General features: G+C 44.7%; 2 protein-coding genes across 7 annotated transcripts; one reads left to right on the forward strand and one right to left on the reverse strand.

The window, feature by feature from the left end:
• Positions 1-160: 160 nt before the first annotated feature.
• tnip1 (TNFAIP3 interacting protein 1) lies at positions 161-18,820 on the reverse strand. Of its 6 annotated transcripts, none has more exons than XM_056599813.1 (19): positions 16,655-18,722; positions 16,053-16,113; positions 15,391-15,562; positions 14,233-14,499; positions 14,032-14,117; positions 13,760-13,819; positions 12,749-12,976; positions 11,804-11,898; positions 11,411-11,561; positions 10,629-10,721; positions 10,396-10,461; positions 9,859-9,990; positions 8,912-9,040; positions 8,585-8,719; positions 8,368-8,493; positions 7,854-7,937; positions 7,164-7,304; positions 6,633-6,717; positions 161-5,706 (listed from the first exon to the last, which is right to left on the reverse strand). In XM_056599813.1, the coding sequence occupies exons 2-19, from the start codon at positions 16,092-16,094 to the stop codon at positions 5,642-5,644; spliced, it is 2,157 nt and encodes a 718-aa protein (XP_056455788.1). In that variant the 5' UTR covers positions 16,095-16,113; positions 16,655-18,722; the 3' UTR covers positions 161-5,641. The 6 variants fall into 6 exon arrangements, with proteins under 6 accessions (XP_056455788.1, XP_056455789.1, XP_056455792.1 ...); XM_056599814.1 differs by lacking the exon at positions 16,655-18,722 and adding an exon at positions 16,398-16,648; XM_056599817.1 differs by lacking the exons at positions 16,053-16,113; positions 16,655-18,722 and adding an exon at positions 18,729-18,820.
• Positions 975-3,863, forward strand: gpx3 (glutathione peroxidase 3). The gene is made up of 5 exons (XM_056599821.1): positions 975-1,184; positions 2,297-2,447; positions 2,556-2,673; positions 3,078-3,177; positions 3,306-3,863. Exons 1-5 carry the CDS (start codon positions 1,104-1,106, stop codon positions 3,543-3,545), a joined length of 690 nt encoding a protein of 229 aa, XP_056455796.1. The 5' UTR covers positions 975-1,103; the 3' UTR covers positions 3,546-3,863.
• Positions 18,821-19,496: the final 676 nt, after the last annotated feature.

The raw sequence follows: 19,496 nt of genomic DNA on the forward strand, positions 1-19,496 counted from the left end.
ACATTCTCCTAAGTGTGCGTGTGCGTGTGTGTGTGTGTGTGTGTGTGTGTGTGCTTATGGGAATGCATGTTCGTCTAAAGTTATATCAGATATAAAGCAGTGAGGAACTCTGTGATTGTAATACACTCGTCAACTTTTTAATCATACACATATATATAAAACAGACAACAAACCACATATGCTTAGGAGATGAAATTGTCTGCCAACCATCACTGGCGTGAGGTAGTTTACTTCAGTCTTGAGTAAAATAGCCACGTATAATCAAAGAAAACAGATCTTACACCTGGGTCGAGTAAGAACAATAAGCAATAACAATAATAACCCACATTACTATTGTGGGCAACCTTTTGGCTGGCTGGTTTAGGACATCTGGTTACCTGTTTTCCAAACGTCTTAGACTTTCTCTCACAGTCTAGAACCTGTATACAGTGGCCGACTATAAGAGTTAGATTAATCACTAACTGCATAAATTGTTGTTATGTCATGTTAGGTCGTCTACAATGTCTTTAGTGGGATCCATACGTTTTGGTTGAACGAAGCATCACATATTATACTATTGCAACTCTTACATACACACAGCTCCTTTAGTCATTTACTGTTGAATGTGAATACATTTAATTACTTTGCAACTAATTCTATGTCTTCAATTTTCCTTCATATCCTTCATGGTTCTTAAATTTCCATTCAAAATGTTCTTAAAAAGTCTATAATTAAACTTGTGGAAACATTCAGAAACCCTGTTTACTGTGTGTGTCTGTTTACTTTAGGATTGTTTGTCTGCTGATTGGTTTTGCACCCCGGGCCGTTGTCTATCTATGTCTATATATTCTACTGAAATGCACACATATAGCTTGTGTGATGATGCGATGACAGGGGGAAGGGAGGTCAAAGGGCCAAGAGTCAAGGGAAACTCCAAGATGAGCCCACGATCACTAAATCCCTATTGGTTCAGACGGGTGCGCGTCAGTTTGTTCAGTGCAGCATGTAGGTATAAATTTAACCCCAACCTGCGAAATTACAAAAATCAGACTTGGCCGCAGGCAGCGACCGAGTCGGTAATTTAGGTAAGCCTACAGAGGGTTCAGACGTTCGAGACGCCGGGGATGGAGTGGATACGGATTTTACCTTTGGTTCTGCTGGGTGTTCTCCGACCCAGCATGGGCACAGTGTTTCCATGGACCCAGGTAGGTGGCCTACATCCGCGGGAACACACTCCCGCGTAAAAATATCTTTATATTGTTATTGGTCATGGATCACTTTTTTTCAGATCATAAAAATTGGTTTAGACTAGGCTACATATACTGCGGTCAAGCATGACCTATAATGGATTTAAGAATATCCGTGTATCAAAGAGTATGGGGTAGTTCTGACCTATCTTTTCACCCTGAAGGTAAAATCAAAACACATAGGCCTATTTAGCATAGGACAATCAATTAATTATAGTAGCCTACCTTGTTAAGTGCTAACGTCAAATAATGCGTTGTTGGTCATTCATATTAATTGTTAAGTTAATGTCAAAGCAGAAACGTTTTTAGGACCTTGCCTCAGGACATCGACTAGAACAGTGTTTTTTATTCTTGAAATAGACATTGACAACAATATAAAATAATAGATCATTGAAAATAAAGATATAAAAAAGTTAGGTAGGTAGTGAAATGTTCAGTAAATAGCCTACCATTTTTTTTCTAAAATAGTGTCGCTATGTGGATTCCTTCATATCTTTAACATTGTAATGTTTTCTTTTGATGTTTCGTCATTATTTGTGTAGGCTAGATAAACTCAACAGCGTTACTGAGGGTTCTCTTTTCACTGTTCAGGCCACGGTCTTGTAAAAGGGGCTGGCACTCTGCTCGGCCACACTGTGTTATAGTTATCCTTTTTTTCTTTGCATACGAGGTGGTCGGCGAAAGGTCTTGTTGACAATCAGGTGTAATACCTAAAGACAAAGGTTGTAAAACACTGGACCAAGAGCATCACTTCTCTAGATGCAGACACAATTTGGTGTTTCTAACCGTAAAGACTAAGCACAAATTCTAAATGTACTAACTTTAGTGTCCTACATGTCAAGCCAATTTACTTTGTTACTTCTGTTTGTTATCAATACATTTTGCCTTACATAATACAATGTAGGAAAACCAAACACTGAATGAAATTAGATCGGGATAGATGTTTTTGACCTGTTGAAATAAGATGTTTGGTGATTCAACCAAACCAGATAACACACGACTTTGTTGTCATTGACCTGATAAGATGAAGACAATTATTTGTAACCAGCAGGCGTGTTTCCCTCCCTCAGCCGTGTGAAACAGATGTAAACGGTACCATTTATGGGTACCAGGCAAAAACCCTGAATGAGAGTCGAACCGTCTCCTTCAGCGAGTACGTTGGGCAGACAGTCCTCTTTGTCAACACAGCTACATACTGATCCCTTACCAACCAGTATGTGGGTGAGCATTGAATAACACTTTCTTCATTAAGTCCACCATAAACAATCACCCCTTTCCTCCAGCTCCGAGGCTACATCATCTGTACTTTCTTCTGTTTGATACCATCAGAGTTGAATGCACTACACGAGGAGCTGAAGTCCTATGGATTCACCGTTCTCGGGTTTCCCTGTAATATTTTTGGAAAACAAGAACCAGGGAACAATGATGAGATCCTACCAGGTATAAAGTAAGTAATCCTCTTCTCTCTGCATGGCTAGCCGAATACACACAAGGAATGCAACCAATGAAACTGAACCAGGGCGTTTAAAGTTGCAGCATACCCTTGACGCCTGGCTCCAATGAAGGGATGTAACGTTAGATCTATGAATGTAGATATCTCTCAATCATCTGTCAATCTGCAACATTTTCAATTATCCCTTAAGTCCCTCCACCTCTCCATGCATTCCTCAATGGAGTGAAGCGGCCAGGCTAGTGGTTCTACAATCCATAGGCTGCCATAAGAGAATGTAGCAAAACCTAAGTACTACTTAAGGAGTGGTTTGGCCCCATGAGGCAGTGGGGGCCCCAAGCCCTAATCGTCTCCCCGGTGGTCCTTTACCCCTGACGAGATGATCGTTTCCTGCGTTTCAGACACGTAAGACCAGGAAAGGGATTTGTCCCCACGTTCCCGCTGTTTGAGCTCGGTGATGTCAATGGAGATCAGGAACAACCGGTGTACACCTTCCTCAAGGCGAGTCCCCTCCCGCCTCATGGAATATTACATGTGATATAGGACATATCAACATTGGTATGTATAGCAGAGTAGTTGGGTGTCAGATGCAGAGTGTCAATGTAATGCGTTTACGTTTTGCTTTGCAGAGCTCCTGCCCGCCGGTCGGCGACGACCTGGGACCGGCGTCCGAGAGGCTGTTCTGGGAGCCGCTCAAGCTGAGCGACATCAAGTGGAACTTCGAGAAGTTCCTGGTGGGGCCGGATGGGAAGCCAGTCAGGAGGTGGTTTTCCAAGGTCGAAGTCTCCGTCGTCAGAAGATTCATCACAGACTACCTCCGGCGTTTACCAGCCCAAAGGGATCTGATCAACCCCCTTTTAGAATCTTAAGCAAACGTTTATACCCTTCAACTGGCGCCTCGCTTGCTTTCACGGAGATGAGGCACAGGTGACGGTCCCCTGGCGGTCTGCGACAGGTTCTGTGAAGCGTAGAGTTGGGCATGATAACATGAAGATGGGGCTTGAAAGCAGGATCTCTGTGGAGCCTCTTCTGAGTCTGTGGGTCCAGAGCCAGCCCTGGAGTGCATCGGGGCTGCTCCGCGATCCCAGCGTCATGTCCTCTCGTACAGCGGCAGAACCTGCTGCACAACCGCCTGCAGAGGACCTGGGTTCGCTGGGTACCTTCAATAAAGCTTGGGGGGAAACACAGTTGCTGACTCAAATTCGTGCCTCAAGAAATATGCGAAGTTATGCAGACCTACTGACTGTGTGTGTGTGTGTGATTGCAACCCCTGGATTTAGCATATCAAATAGGACGTTCAGAGTTGACAGAGGAAAGACATTTAGAATATTTATTAAGCTGGTCAAATACAAAAAGTCTCACATAAGATGTGCTTTTGCCTACAGCAAAAAGGAACAAGAAAAACATAACTAGGCTACAAACCAAGAAAATACAACTGCCAATAATTACAGCGTACCTTTCAAAGTGCAATTCAGCTAATGTCTCAATTCAGCTCCCACCAGTGAGGATTTGTTCCCAATAAATTGTTGGATTAAAAAAAGTTGTCCCAAATAATCTACAGACAATTTGAAGCCCGCCATCCCGTCTTCTGCAATACATACTAGGGGAAACTGTATGAATACTGAGCTAAATTGTGAATCAAACCAAAACAAAAAGTGAAAGGAGTTAACATAGCGAGTAAACCATTTCAAATGGCTGTGTGTCTGAAGCTGGGCTTGTTTTCAGTACTGAACCGAGTGTTGCACACACAAACGCACGTTGATACTGCTGCAACACAAGGTCGTGTGTTCTAAAAGACAACTGAAAATCTTCCTCGTCACTGCGACAAGACAACCATATGATGAGGGGGGGGGGGGGGGGGGGGAGGGTCATCATCCTGATCTTAAATCGTTATTTGACTCACCGCAAGTGACCTTGTTTGTTTGAAGGAATGAGAGGAAGCAGATCAATTGTTCAGAGTTGGGGGAGAGAAGTGGGGAAGGGGTTCAATTGGCTAATCTCTACAAAGAATGGGAATTTGTTATGGACAACGGTATAGGATGCTGAAGGATAAAGGAAAGGTAAGAACAAGTGACCAAATCATTAAATCGGGTGCGGTAAATTAAAGTGTTGGTTTTTATGAGATTAGGTCCATTAGAGTGAAAAAACGCGTTTGTATGTGTATGTGCTGTTTTGTCGAGTATTGTGTGTCTGATACAAACATACAATGCCAATAGCTACAATATATTGGGATTACAGTAACAACATAGAAAGAACAGCATTACTAAAGACAATGATTTACACTGAGTCAATGCAACTATCAAAACATTAGATTATAAATAAATTATCAATAATCACAATCATGTATTTTTTGCCATGATACCATCAAAATTAATTTCCCAAAATTTTAGTATTTCAACAATCACTTTTGAACAGTTACACATATGGGACAGGTCTAGAACATCAATGGTACTGAAGAAATCATCATAAATGAAATAACATTCACATTACAATGTCTATGATTCAATGTACCTACATAATCATTCTTTGTTGGAATGAATATATGTGGTCTTGTTCTTAAATCGGGAATGGCTTCCGTTTAACTCAACGAGTAACAAACTAGGTATGTGAAGTTGTTACATTTCTGCAGAGACAATCACGTAGGTATATTGTCAGAAAAAAAAAAAGTATGTTGATAGTTTCCAACCTATTTAACAAATGACTTCGGTTCCTGCATAGAATCATATGAAGCAGATTGAGTCTCAAAAATAATAAGTTTAAAAAAATCTAAACAATATATCATGTATATATATTCAGAATAGCGAAAACAGTGTTTCACAAATAGGCTTATAAAACGCAAGTATAAACAACATTCCGATATCTACAGTTCAGTAGGAAAATTATAGTTCAAATTACACCTTGTCAAATCAAAACAAACTGAATCATGCTACTACCCAAGCTTCATTTGGTTGGATCAGTGATGCTTCTAGTGCTTTCCAGGGTCAAGGTTCTGTCTTTCCCTTTTTCCGAATCCTGCCGCCGTTGACTGATCTAAAGAAACAAGACAGACAACCATTGTAAGCTCAACGATCCCTAGCCGAGCGGCACTATGTGGTGTTTAGCCTCAAAACAAGACAATACCGGTTACGCTGACCAAACCATCGTAACCGTCTCTCCTGGATTCACTTATACATTTGTAAAAAAAATTTGTTGTACCATGTCTAGTGTGTGGTTGATGGCTTGTTTAAGCAGAGTCACCAGGCCCGAGACAGATCTGTTTGACTCTGGGTGAGGCTGACCAGTGCCCACAGGTTAAACAAGCGATCATACGACGCATAAACACACACACAAATACACAGTCAGGATATTTCGTACATGGCAGCATGCGACACCTGCTCTGTCAATAATTGATCCTGTCCTTGTTTTGGAGGAGCTAGTAAAGCCACCTAGATGGCATGTAGCTAGGAACAATTAGTCCATACCGCCTCTGCCTAAGAGCATTTAGAGTTCCTGCCACAAATAAACACAATAAAGCACTTTGCTTTTTGTGATCAAACATTTGGTAAATTACTAACGATTCAGTTATTCCAAGTAGACGAACTCTGATCGACGCACGTTGGTCAACAGTTACACGTATGTTTGTATTGCAGTACTACACTCAAAAGCAGTTTCGCAATCGTTTACATTCCAAACAGTGACGCCCACGCTAAATACTCTTTGGCCAAATAAGTATAAGGAATTATTCATGAAATGCGTCAACAAGTTTGAGTAAAGCCAGGGGATCCGGTTCCTATTGTTTGGTCACCAGGACCACTATGGTCCTTCAAGCACACTGTGGGCCGATAAATGGAACACAAGGTGCCTCACCAAAACGTGACTCATGAACCAGGTAAACCAGGCAACCTGAGCAACTTCATCTTGAAGATAAGAGCTCCAAGACAGGGAGGGGGAGGGAAGAGGATGGCCTTTGACCGTACCTGTGGTCTCTGGCGGGGGTCTCGAACCCTCCCCGGTGACTCTGGACCCTCTGGGCTGTGGGAAGGACGACTGCCAAGGAAAACCCTGCGGAGGGAAAGAAAGAAAGAAAGAAAGAAAGAAAGAAAGAAAGAAAGAAAGAAAGAAAGAAAGAAAGAAAGAAAGAAAGAAAGAAAGAAAGAAAGAAAGAAAGAAAAATTGAAGGAGATAAAAATAAAGTCATGGAGAAAAATAAACAGATGGAGTGAGCGACTCAGTCATCATCTACCCTTGAAGCACCTGGGACTAAACCCCACCAGACCTGCAGCTTCCTGCGCTACACCTGACCCTCACCCTATCAGAACCCCAATCCACGGGCAGGGGGGAGCTACATCTGGCCCTCAAAAGCTCCTAGGCAGTGGGGCGAGAATGAAGACACTTCCGATGAAGATGATGACTCTAAATGATGTCATCTGATTATGATACTCTAATTTGGCATGGGGGGGGGGGTGGAGGGGCTCGGTTTCGGTCTCTTCCGGAGATCAAGCCCTTACCGGGTCGCGTCCGGGGGGCGGTGCTGCCGCGTTGGCTGCGGCGGCGGCGGCGGCAGCAGCGGCGGCCGTAGCGCCCGCTGCGTTGGGCATCCGGGGGGGGAAGTGTACAGGCCAGCCCTCCAGGCCCTGCCCAGCGCCCACCTGCACAGAGGGACCACAGTAGCTCACCCGGCTGCCCACGAGACACCCCCCCCCCTCCCCCCCCCTCGACGTGGGCACGACGTTCGTACATGTTTTTGCACACACTGCCTTCTGGTCGCTTCTACCAGTGGGGGGGGGGGGGTGGTGGGTCACGAGTAAACATCAACTGCATGGGGACACTACTCTCTTGGGCTTGCACCCCCCCCCACCCAGCCGACCTCCCTCCGGACTTTAGACTGTTCAAACCGCCTCCCACTCAACCAGCCGTGGACCAATGCAAACCCTTGTGTAAACACACTAATGAAAACACAATGTTCACACAGAGTGCAACAGCACCACACAGTGGCCAGACTTCTGCAGAGCGCAAATATGCTCTCTTGGGCCACTAGAGGGCCATGGTGCTTACCAGAGGGCCATGGCAAAGTTTGCCATAAAAAAGGAATCCATAGTTAGTTTTGGGTACATCTAACAATGAACCGCAAAGAGCAGTGGTACAATCCCCCAGCTAAAGGTAGTGATTAGCAGTGCAGGCTACGAGGGAGGGCGTACCTGTTTGTGGTGCTGCATCTGCAGTCTCTCCAGCTTACACCTTTCCGTCCGTTCTCTCTGGCACTCATTCTGTGCCTGGTGGAGCTGACACACACACACACACACACACACACACACACACACACACACACACACACACACACACACACACACACACACACACACACACACACACACACACACACACACACACACACACACACACACACACACACACACACTTTTATGATACGTTCTTTGTTAAAAATGAAAACAACATCTTTTTATCACCCATTTAATCTGCAGATAAAGGACTGATCACCGCCGGTTGCAGAACAACAAGGTATGAAGATTCGTAGGACAACAATGAAATTCTCAGAGTTTCATTGTTTGCATTTATAAACGCGTTTAAACAACCATCTGTGGCTGATATGCTGCGACATACTGCTGCGCAGGCTTGCGTCCGTGTCCAAAAACGCTCGTTTGCACCCACCGTTTCAAAGTGTTCGCACGCTCCAACTTAATCCGGGCTTACCTGATTGGTTAAATTCGTCATTTGACCCTGAAGCCGCTCCACTTGTCTCCTCAAATCCTCCTTCTCCTCGTTCATGCGCTCCCGGTCGCTCCTCTCTTTCCTGAAGTCCTCTTCAAAGATCTTCACCTGGAGTGCAGAGAAAAGACCCCCGGGTTGAACAAGGGCACGGCGTGCGCACGGGGCGAAGGCATCTGAATGGCGTGACTCCTCCTCTGACCTGCTCCTTGAGCACCGCCACCTGAGTCAGCAGTTCCTGCTTCTTCAGGTTGCTGGCGGCGTCGCCGTGGTTACCCTGGCCCGGTGGGGGCTGGGAGGCGGCGGGGGGATGCAGGTTCAGGGCCTCCTCCAACGCCTGGTGGTGAGAGAAGGCATCGAGGGATGGATACGACAAAACACACACGTGCAAACTTCCTCTAACACACACACAGTGCCACACACACACACACACACAGATTGCCATACAGACACACAGAGTGAAACACACACACACACACACACACACACACACACACACACACACACACACACACACACACACACACACCCTGTTGAGCCGCTGGATCTCCTTCTCCTGGTACTCCCTCTGCTTGCTGAGCGGCAGCAGCTGGTCCTGAAGGTAGCGCACCTTCTGCTTCAGCTCCGTCGTCTCCGAGTTCAGACACTCCTTCTCGCCCTGGACACCGGACGGGCACACAGATCAGACCCCAGAACCCCACCGCCGGCCCCCCCGGGCTCGTCTACAAGGGGGGGCTGCCGGGCTATACTCGACCAGTGGGACACGGCTGCTGTGCGTGGGATCTGCACTCGTAGCTCGACGACCCTGCGAGTTCTACACCCAAGGACCTTGAATACTGCCTGCAAAAAGTCTCGTTTCTTTTGCTTATTTGGGTTCCATTCCTTGACTGTGACATTCAGTACAGCTCTGTGTATTGTCTGGGTTCCATCCCCCTTGCTACTAAAGCAGTGAGTAAAGCTCTCTGTGTTATCTTGGTTCCATCCCCCTCGCTACTAAAACAGTGAGTAAAGCTCTCTGTGTTATCTGGGTTCCATCCCCCTTGCTACTAAAACAGTGAGTAAAGCTCTCTGTGTTATCTTGGTTCCATCCCCCTTGCTACTAAAACAGTGAGTAAAGCTCTCTGTGTTATCTTGGTTCCATCCCCCTTGCTACTAAAACAGTGAGTAAAGCTCTGTGTTATCTTGGTTCCATCCCCCTCGCTACTAAAACAGTGAGTAAAGCTGTCTGTATTGTCTGGGTTCCATCCCTCTAATTACTAAAACAGTCAGTACAGCTCTCTGTATTGTCTGGGTTCCATCCCACTAACTACTAAAGCAGTCATTAAAGCTCTCTGTATTGTCTGGTTTCCAGCCCTCTAACTACATAACAGTCATTACAGCTCTCTGTATTGTCTGGGTTCCGTCCCTCTCACTAAAGCAGTCAGTCTAGCTCTGTACTTTTTGCTGTGATCAGCTTGTGTGTGGTGTTCTTCCCACCTGGACGTTCTCGATCTTGGACTTGGCCAGCAGGAGCTTCTTGTCGTAGTCCCGCTGCCGCTGTTCCCGCTCCGCCTCCAGCTCCACCACCGCCTTCTGGGAGTCAGCCAGCCGCTGCCGGAGGTCTGTGATCTGGGAGGGGAAGGACGAGGCGTGAGGCGAACAGAAACAGAAAGAGAGGCCGGTTTGTTGCCTTGACCTTCGTATCACAGCCTGGGGAAGGGGGCTCTACAGAGACGACTTGGTTAGTGGCCTCTGGTTTAGTGTAACATTGTTATTTTCCCCAACATTTGTAATTCTTTCCATGCGTTGTTTTTATTCTGTGTTTAACGTATATTTCCGTCCCGGATTCAGATTGGCAGACTATTATGAAATAGCTAGGGGCTAAAATCATACTTTATATACTAATTTTGCACCTACATTATACAAATATTGAACTCATCAGTGAAACGCTACACAAACTGATATGATTAACACATGATGAGAAATCACTTCCAGCGCGTCCGTAAAACCAAACCCCCGCACCAAACGGCCTACCTTCTGCTCAAACTGGGTCTTCATGTTGTTCCACTGGACGTCCCACTGCTTGTTCACCTCCAGCACCTGGGAAACACAAGAGAGAAACGCAGCCAGAGTGAAACCGACTGGAACAATAAAACCCACATGTGGGGACCACATGTCCAGGTCGGACTTTCCCTGATCATAGCCACAGGGATGCGTGGAGAGCGAGAGTGAGGGCGAGAGTGAGAGCGAGGGCGAGTGAGACTTACATCCTTTCTCTGTTTCTCCAAAAGCTTGATCTTCTTTTCGTACACCTCCGGGTCACATGACTTCACGGGGGTTTTCTCCGCGGCTTTCGCACTCTGGAGGAGTTCAGAAATATAATAAATGTTAATAATAAGACTCTAATAGGAACACATAACCAGGTGCTATGGGGTGTCAGAAGAGAAGTACTAGTAGTAGCAGTGGACAAGGTGGTCGAATCCCAGCCGCAAGGTGCACGATCTACTTGTAGGCCTCCTTGAGCGTGATAGAAAACTGAATGACCTGCATGTGAACTCAATGCGAGTGGCGTGAATAGTAAGAGGTTCTTAAAGACACCATTCACATAGAACACGCACGGAGCGATTCCGAGTGGCAGCATTAAATCACGATCCGATATGGGAAACTATAATTCCGATCCCCATTTATTGGCCTACTTCTTTGAACCCTGGTCTGGGGGCCGTGCGGGGGGGGGGGGGGGGGCACTGGTGGGTGACTGGGCAATGGGCGGTTATCCCATCGCTGGTAATGAATCCACGTGAATAAAAGAGGAGGCCCTCCCCAGTGGTGAAGTGGGGGTCCTACAGGCGGTCTGGTTTCCTTCCATAGACGGGCATGTGAGACATTGAATAAGGATTCAGAGAGAAAATAAACTAAATAAATAAGAGTAACTAAACGCACTATAGGCTTGATGTTAACTAAAATAGACGGTGCACGAAATAATAGGGCGTCCACATCAGCGCAACTCATTTTGTGTGAGTGTGTGTGTGGGGGGGGGGCTTTTGCCGACCTTGGATGGAGTGGTCATTTCCATCTTGGATCTGACGCAGGGGGATTCCTCCTTCACTGGCTCCTCCTTGGCGTCTTCTGGCTCACTGTCTGTCTGAACCGCTGGGTCCGCCCCGCCGGTCACCAGCTCCTTCAGCTTCTGGTTCTCAAGCCTGTGACACACACACAGAAAGAGAAAGAGAAATGTGTAAAACAGAGGCTTTGTGCAAACCTTGGGAACACCCCAAGACCCCACGCATACAGTGGCACGTCATTCTGTTCAAAGTGAAAGTGAGGCTCTTTACAACGTGAGCTAAACAAAGTCCAAACGTTAAGATGAATTATGTATCTCAAGACAGTATGGGCCGAGCTGACCGTTTACACTAGGGTTATGTTTGAAAGAAAACAAAATCACCTCAGTTGTTCCAAGTCTCGATTCCTGAACTGATGATCTTCTTCCATTTTCTTTCGAAGCTCATTGTTCTCCTGTCTGAGCTGCTCACACAGTGTCTGAAACAAAAAGTATGTATTACTTTTATTGGACGAGAGATGGAAACCAAAAAGAACAGCCAACCCCAACATAGAAAGCTCATAGTGAAACCGAAGTGTGTAGTGGATTTCCATTTGATGATACAGGTCATACAAAAGTTTGAATGTTCAAATGTATCAGCTGCTGTTTTTTTTTTTCAAAAGAAGGTCACTTTCTTGATGACGCTTCTAACACTTAGATTGAGCCAACTTGGCCCAGTTAGGAGGGTTAAAGGTTGGATTTTTCAGATAACATTATTCAAATCCCTACTGATCAGCATTGACCACCGATATATCAGGGTTATTTTAAGTTACAAGCAGGTTGAATAGTTACACATTGCGACATTCAGACTAACTATCAATTAAAATATATTTTTACTTTATAGGCAATTCCAAAGTCAGTATAGCATAAACTATGTTCTCTACACTTAATTGAAGGAATAAAAATATTTCTGTCAATTTACTATTTATAAATGAAAGGGCGATTAAGGCACAAGATAAATGCTATATAATAATAAAAATAATAACAACAAATAATTATGTCAATAAAATATAATGCCATAATTAAATAACTGCAATAGATCAATAAAACATAATGCCATAATTAAATAACTGCAATAGATCAATAAAACAATGCCATTATTAAATAACTGCAATAGATCAATAAAACAATGCCATAATTAAATAACTGCAATAGATCAATAAAACAATGCCATAATTAAATAACTGCAATAGGGGTTTTTCCCCCACACCGCCCAGCTCTTGATCCCACCTCAAGGTGTCCTTTCCTGTCGAACCCCATCTGTGACCCTACTGCGACGAGCAGACCCACCTGCAGGAGTGAGGTGCGCTGCTCGTTCTTCTGCACCTTGGAGGACAGGTGGTGGAACTCCACGGCCATGCGGCCCAGGTGGGCCAGCAGCTGGTTGGGGTTGGACTCCTCGGCGAACACGCTGAAGGAGCTTTCCAGCCGCTGCAGCTGGCTGGCCAGCTCCATGTTGTCCTGGGGCTGATGCGCCGCCACCACCCCCAGGGCCGCCGCCGCCGCCGCCGCCGCCGTCTGTGGGTCAACACAGGGCCGAGCGTGAGCCTCGGGCCGTCTCTCGGCTGGTGGTGGAGCCGCGGGCAACTCCATTGGGACCGCCGCGGACGGGTTTATGAGAGGCATCGCTTTACCGTCGCCCTCGTACGCCTCGCTTTATCCAGAGCTTCAGCAATGCTGAAAATCGATCCGCTCGCTATTTGGTAAATGCTAAATGACGCTGTTGAAAGTCATTGAAAGATAAATCGGAACGTCTTCACGTTAGTCCCGTGGCGAAGCAACCAAGCCCATGAGTCGACTCTGAACCGTCGGGAAGTGATTCAAATTGGGAGCTGATTCAGTCGGGAGGCAGATCACAAGACCCCATGTCCCATGGAAGGACGTCCTTACAGCACAATCAAGCAGCTCTATAAACACACTGCGACTGATTCACAGACTATGTGGATGCGTCGACATAGTTCTTGCCTGTGATAATCCTGTACTTTCCCCTCAGCTTGACTCAGAACGGGAGTACCAGTGTTGAGTTGCATTTCAGTTGAGTCACCGAAAGAGGGAGGAGTTCCCATCATCAACAGCATGGAGAGGCTAAATTTATCAGGAAATCAGTATATAACGAAACCCTTGGGCTTAAACTGTGGTAAATGTGTACCAACAAACGTCATGGTTAATTGATTGTTCAGCACAGGATTACATGAATTACTGGGTGTGCTTTATATTTATTTATCACGCCTTTGTTAAAAGGGTGTAGTATAAGTTTGGCAGAGTCATGCAAGGAAACAATGACAATGATTGAGTACTCACACTGTGACCTTCCAACGCCTTCTGTTCTAAATGTACTAGTTCATCTTCTGTGAGGCCCTCCTGTAAAACAGAAGAGATCTGTGAGCCTTTTTGAAATGAAAGAAGAACCCTTCCAAACCGGAAAGAACCAGATGGCTGCGAGGCACACATACACAAGCACACGAATTTAGAAGTCTAAATTCTAAAGCCGGGAATTCTTTTTCTCTTCCACGCTCTCCGTTATACAGCCATCAGCCGCCTGGTCCAGGGCTGCCTCTGAACCAATGACTTACCAGAGGCTTCTCGGGCTGCAGGGCCTTGCCCGAGGAACACGCCGGGTCTTCCTTCAGCTCCTGGCTGATGAGCGCGTGGGCTTTGGCTTGAGAGGGAAGAAAAAAACCACAACACGTTACACATTTTACCCTCATTTTTGCATTTTGTATCTCAGGCATCTGAGAGCATACGTGGCCCCTCCCCGACACGCTCACCATTACCTGAAAGCCTGTGAGGCGTGAGCTGGGCTTCGCTCGGCCCACCCCGGTCTCTCTCTCCAACCCGGTCTCTCTCTCCAACCCGGTCTCTCTCTCCACCCCGGTCTCTCTCTCCAACCCGGTCTCTCTCTCCAACCCGGTCTCTCTCTCCTCCCGTGCAGAGGCTGGTGGTGAAGATGGAGGACTTGAGGGCCTCGTTGTCCCGGACCAGTTCCTCCACCCTCTGACGCAGTCGCGAGGCCTCCGTCTGGGACTCCTCCAGCAGGTCGCCTGCAAAACACACTGGCTGCTCAGTGACCCTGCATGCCTCAAGGCATTGATTGGGGTAGATCAGGGGTTTCTATCCACTCTTTCCCATCTCGGGACCCAGAATATCATTTTAACATTGTGTTTGTGGGAACGGATGGTACGCTGAAAGGCATTCCTGTGATTACAATCAATCAGTTATTAAAGCCATCCGTCAAGACAGATAATTCAGTTAGGGCGTGCCGTACATGCAGAGCTTCCACTAACAACTTCCTGCTCGACTGGAAGAAAATGCTAATCTACTTCTTTATTTTTCTAAGAAATCTTCAAAACAAATTCTTGACAAAAACAACAACAAGAATACGTCAGGGACATCTGATGGAATAAGATTACATACCGAAGCGACCGACAGGATCAAACTGGCATCCTAAGATAAAACGCACAGCAGGAGTGTCATGGCATTGTGGCGGGGAGGACCGAGGCATGCCGTTACTCATGGAATGAAAGGGTCACGTACTCCCTGGGGACACGTCCACCTGAGATAGACTCACATGCAAGCATGACCGCACGTCGCCTACCAATGAAAATAATCTGGTTTCGCCGCATTCCGCTTTACTTTTGTGGCACGCAAACACACTTCACAACTACATGTATAGTTTAGACGAAATCTCTTATTTTATAATACCCGTATGAAGTGCAAAACAGAATAACTAAATAACTTCATAAACCAGTGCAGTTGTTTAGTTCTCAATTATCAACACGCAACAACCATAACTACACTCGTCGGTCATGTAACATCATGGAACCGGACACCTGCCGCAAAAGGTGACTAAGTGCCGCTGGCACCCTCTTTCTCCCTCCCTCTATATATTGCCATGATGGCCAGAAAGTCACCCAAAAAGAAAAAGCACCCACCTAAGCTTTTCAGCCCCTTCATCCTCTCCCTCAGTATGCCGTTCTCCTCCAGGAGCTGGCGGTAGCTGAAGTCCTCTCTGGCCTTGGCCTCACTCCCGCCAGGGTCGTAGATCCGGTAGGGTCCTTTCCCGTCCATCGCCACCGCTTCACTTACTAAGCATGGTGCTCGGAACTGAAAAGGGAAGAGAGAGCTGGTGAGGAAAATGTGGAAGAAGGTACTAGTGTGGTGGTGAATGAGATGCTTGGAGGATGGACTCTGATTGGTGGGAGGAGCGGAGAGAAAAAATCAAAACAGAGACGACATGCGAAACAATGCATTTGCATTTAGCAGGGAGCAAAAAAATGTAAACAATGCAAGCAGAGAGGCGCTTTACATTACAATTACATTAATTACATACATCTTTATTGGGGTCACACGCCCGATTATATTTATAGTACAAAAAAATTATGGCATTTTAATGGCATGATGCTAAACATTGAAGCCACTGAAGTGCAGTGACAACATTTTCGTCAAGGTAACAATACGCAAGGATTTCACTGTGAGTAGTACAGCTGTGCCAAAATTATAACCACAAAGGAATGCAACCACTGATGTCCCCGTCATGTAGGATGGCAGAAACTGCATGCACTCAGGCACCCCTCAAAGTAAAGAGTTACTCTACCCCCTTGGAGTCTTTTCGACCTCTTTTCCTCTCTTCGTTCATAATTCATAGAACGGAGAGTCTAAAATATTCAGTCCAAAAACAACAAAAGAGGACATGTACCAATCGACAAGATTAGATGCGCCGATAGCAATGACCAACACTGATAACAAGAAAAACAACAGCATCACATCCTTTCAGCGAGTTACGTTCATAGCAGCATCCGAGCTTTCAATACAAGGCAACGCTCACGTTTATGTCGGCTACATCTGCTATGACCGCTTATAATATATACACGAGAGCACAGCAGCAAATATGAGGTAAAACTACGGCGTGTGAGATGCATTCAAGAAAAAAAAAGTTTACCATCTGTTTCTCGTATAAAGCCAGCTAATATTAGCGATGTGAATGTGTAATAATGGCTAATATCAGGTTTCGCTGTTGTCATGCAAATAGCTAGAAGCTGGCTAGCGGCTGGCTAACATGAAATGGCCATTCGAGAAATTGCAGCGAGTCGCTCCTTCATCATCCCGCGATTGCTCTTATTCGGATCCAAACTCCTCGATTTGGCATCGAAGTTAGACGACAAACAAAAGAACAAAGAGATGTCTTTTGTGAGTTACCTTTCAGTGGAGTGGCCTGTCTTCTCCTACCCAGACATCTATTGCGGAAGTGGTCTGCGCTGTAACCTGGGAAATTCCACCTCGCTAAACGCTCAATGTAAACAGCACTGAATGACAGCTCGGTTAGCCAATGGACGGCACTGAGTGGCAGCTCGGTGAGCCAATGGACAGCACTGAACGGTACCCCAGTGGGCCAATGGGTGCACAGGATGTCACCAGCGGCGACACCACGTAACCTCGTTCCCAGGTGTTCTCGTCTCACTACGGATCGGGATGCTCCAAATGAGCGTTATTGGCGAAAGAGAGGTGGTACTTTTAGTTTCATGGTTTAGTGACAAGAGGCGGGACTGCCGGTAGATGGGTATCCGTCTTCGTTACATGCTAGGATGTTCCTTTGTCAATATTTTCTAAAAAAAAAAAAAAAACACTGCATATGTGTTCTCCTTTTCGTTGTGGTTTTTATTCATGTCGTGTTCCTATTATTCTCGCTCTTGGGTACACATCTAAAAGGAAGTAGGAGGCCGGAAATTGGCGCTGCGGTAGACCGGGATACCGCCATAATTCAGCCTGGTGGCGTCCGACCGCACCAAGTATATCAACATGGGGAGGGAGATATGTTTTCTAATGTAACTTTATTAGGTTGGTCTATGTTTTAATGAAGTTGTCATTTTAGACCAGAAATGTGTCAGCCTTTCCCCTCGTCGACTGAGACAAGTCATACAGAACATAAAATGAAAATACTCATAGTAAACAGTACACATTTTATGTTTTGTTTTTTATCTATATACAACTGACTATATCACTGACTGTACAAACTGTTCAATAATCGATCATATAAAACATACAGTCCTAAGTGTCCATTTACTAGAGTCATTCTACAACTGGAGTAGTTTTCCTGCAAAGAGTGCCATCTTGTGGGATATAATGCTACATGCATAAAATACAGTTTAATCAGTCAATTAAACAGACCAACGTGTCCAACTTTTGTTTCCAAATTATATGGTTTTTTGGTATAAAGCTTTTTCAATATTCTTACTTTGTTATATCAAATCTAACACTTCCTACTTCACCGAGATCTTAAAAGATGCCCTAAAGATGGTCGATAAAATAGGCCTACATGTTTCCTTTTTATTTTCTAAACTGTAATACAGTAAATGTTTTTATAGGTACAATAAAAGTAAATAAAACATAAATAATAAGTAGTGTTTTACTTTGCCCTGTACCAATCCAACAGGATTATATCTGTAATACAAACATTATTATATGACTGCTATACACCAGAAACAGAATACATGGCCTCTGAATATGACGTCGGGTGAAGAATATTGATCCGAAAGCGTCCTTTAAAACATACTTTCCAAAAAATTGCCTACAAGACTTTTTTTACCGTCACATTTATCTCCTTAATTCATAATCATCATTATGATGTCGTTGAATAGAATGTAATAATATAAAATAAAATAATATGGATTCTAGATACATTCTGTCCAAATAATGAACTCTTACTGCCTTTACCCTCCATCTATTCAACTACATATTTTCATTATTAATATTTATTCATATTTTTCATGTTACTCATTAATACGTTTTCATCCACATTTTAACTACTAAATGGAATAGCATTATGCATTTATTATAATATGTAGTAATGCACTGAGTAATGTCAGTAATGTTTCTGGATTTACATCATTAATCATGTCGATGGTGCCAAATAATGATTAGATATAGGTATCATTTATAAGTTCATTCAAGTATTCTATCCCACATTCTTGAGCAGACAATTTAGAGGGAATCCTTTCCCAAGTTTAGGCCTTCGTGCAAAACAATAAGAAACAACAACAATGCCAAAAAAACGATTTTCTTTTAGAATACCACATTAAATAGCAATAAGTAATCTATGTTCCTGTCCAGAATCGATCGACCCTTTAACACAACACAACAAAACTGAGCAAAGCCTCAGCGAAACCCCTCACGCATGACAGCAAACGAAATCCGGACCATTTGAAGCAACATAACGGTGTTTATATATCAGTATCTTTATGTTTCATGATAACAAAACAAACTCAACACTCACCCACACATTCCGCTGGTTACACAGAGACACTTTTTAAGGAAACTAGTGAGCAGGGGAGAAGCATTTACTCTGATACTTAGGTGGGGAATTCCCACATCACCCCATAGAACCTGGTATGCGTCCAACTGCACGGCCTGGTTCAAATCGACAAGCACACACAAAAAAAGAACTGCACTCACTTCGTTTTTGTTTACACGCATGCAACATTTGACTTCTAAGCAGTACATTTTTATGCATTAGGCCAAAGGTAGCCTACAGAAGACCAAAACCGCAAACACCGTATTAGGATTATATGCTATATATCACTGAGTTGTTTTCATGTCGTGTTCAATTTCTTTAATTTTAAGATTTGACATATAGCCTACAAATGGAACAAAGCTGCAGAAAATTCAAGATACCAAACTACTCAGTGGAGGCCTATATGTTATACGACACTCGTCCATCCTCGTGTTTGTATAACTTCCAATGAAGGAAGTGGCTTGTTAAAACGCCTTTGCATTTGCCTTCAATAAAATGGATTGCAGGGCCGGTTATTCAATGATTGTAATATATAAATTCATCACTGTTTCAAATTGAGTGAATTCATTGAGTTAACCATGCCATTCACGCAAGCCTGACTGCTACACACTTGCTTTTTTGTGCCTTGAATTCTAACCTACTGCGGGGGATTTCCTCTACCGCAAAGATCGCTTTTTTTTTCTTCTTCTTTCCTCTTTTAACTCAAAGATGGCCTGACAACAGCTGGGCTCAGAAACATGCAGTCAGAAC

This window comes from Gadus chalcogrammus, chromosome 10, assembly GCF_026213295.1.
Source record: "Gadus chalcogrammus isolate NIFS_2021 chromosome 10, NIFS_Gcha_1.0, whole genome shotgun sequence".
Classification (NCBI taxonomy): Eukaryota; Metazoa; Chordata; class Actinopteri; order Gadiformes; family Gadidae; genus Gadus; species Gadus chalcogrammus.

Excerpts from the sequence above, each read along its gene's own strand:
- tnip1 (XM_056599813.1), bottom strand. The coding sequence starts at position 16,094 with ATGAACGAAGAGAGGAAAAGAGGTCGAAAAGACTCCAAGGGG. Across the intron at positions 12,977-13,759 it reads AGGCGTTGGAAGGTCACAGT|ACGGCGGCGGCGGCGGCGGC; the intron begins GTGAGTACTCAA and ends GTTGACCCACAG. Across the intron at positions 7,305-7,853 it reads AGATGCAGCACCACAAACAG|GTGGGCGCTGGGCAGGGCCT; the intron begins GTACGCCCTCCC and ends CCCTCTGTGCAG.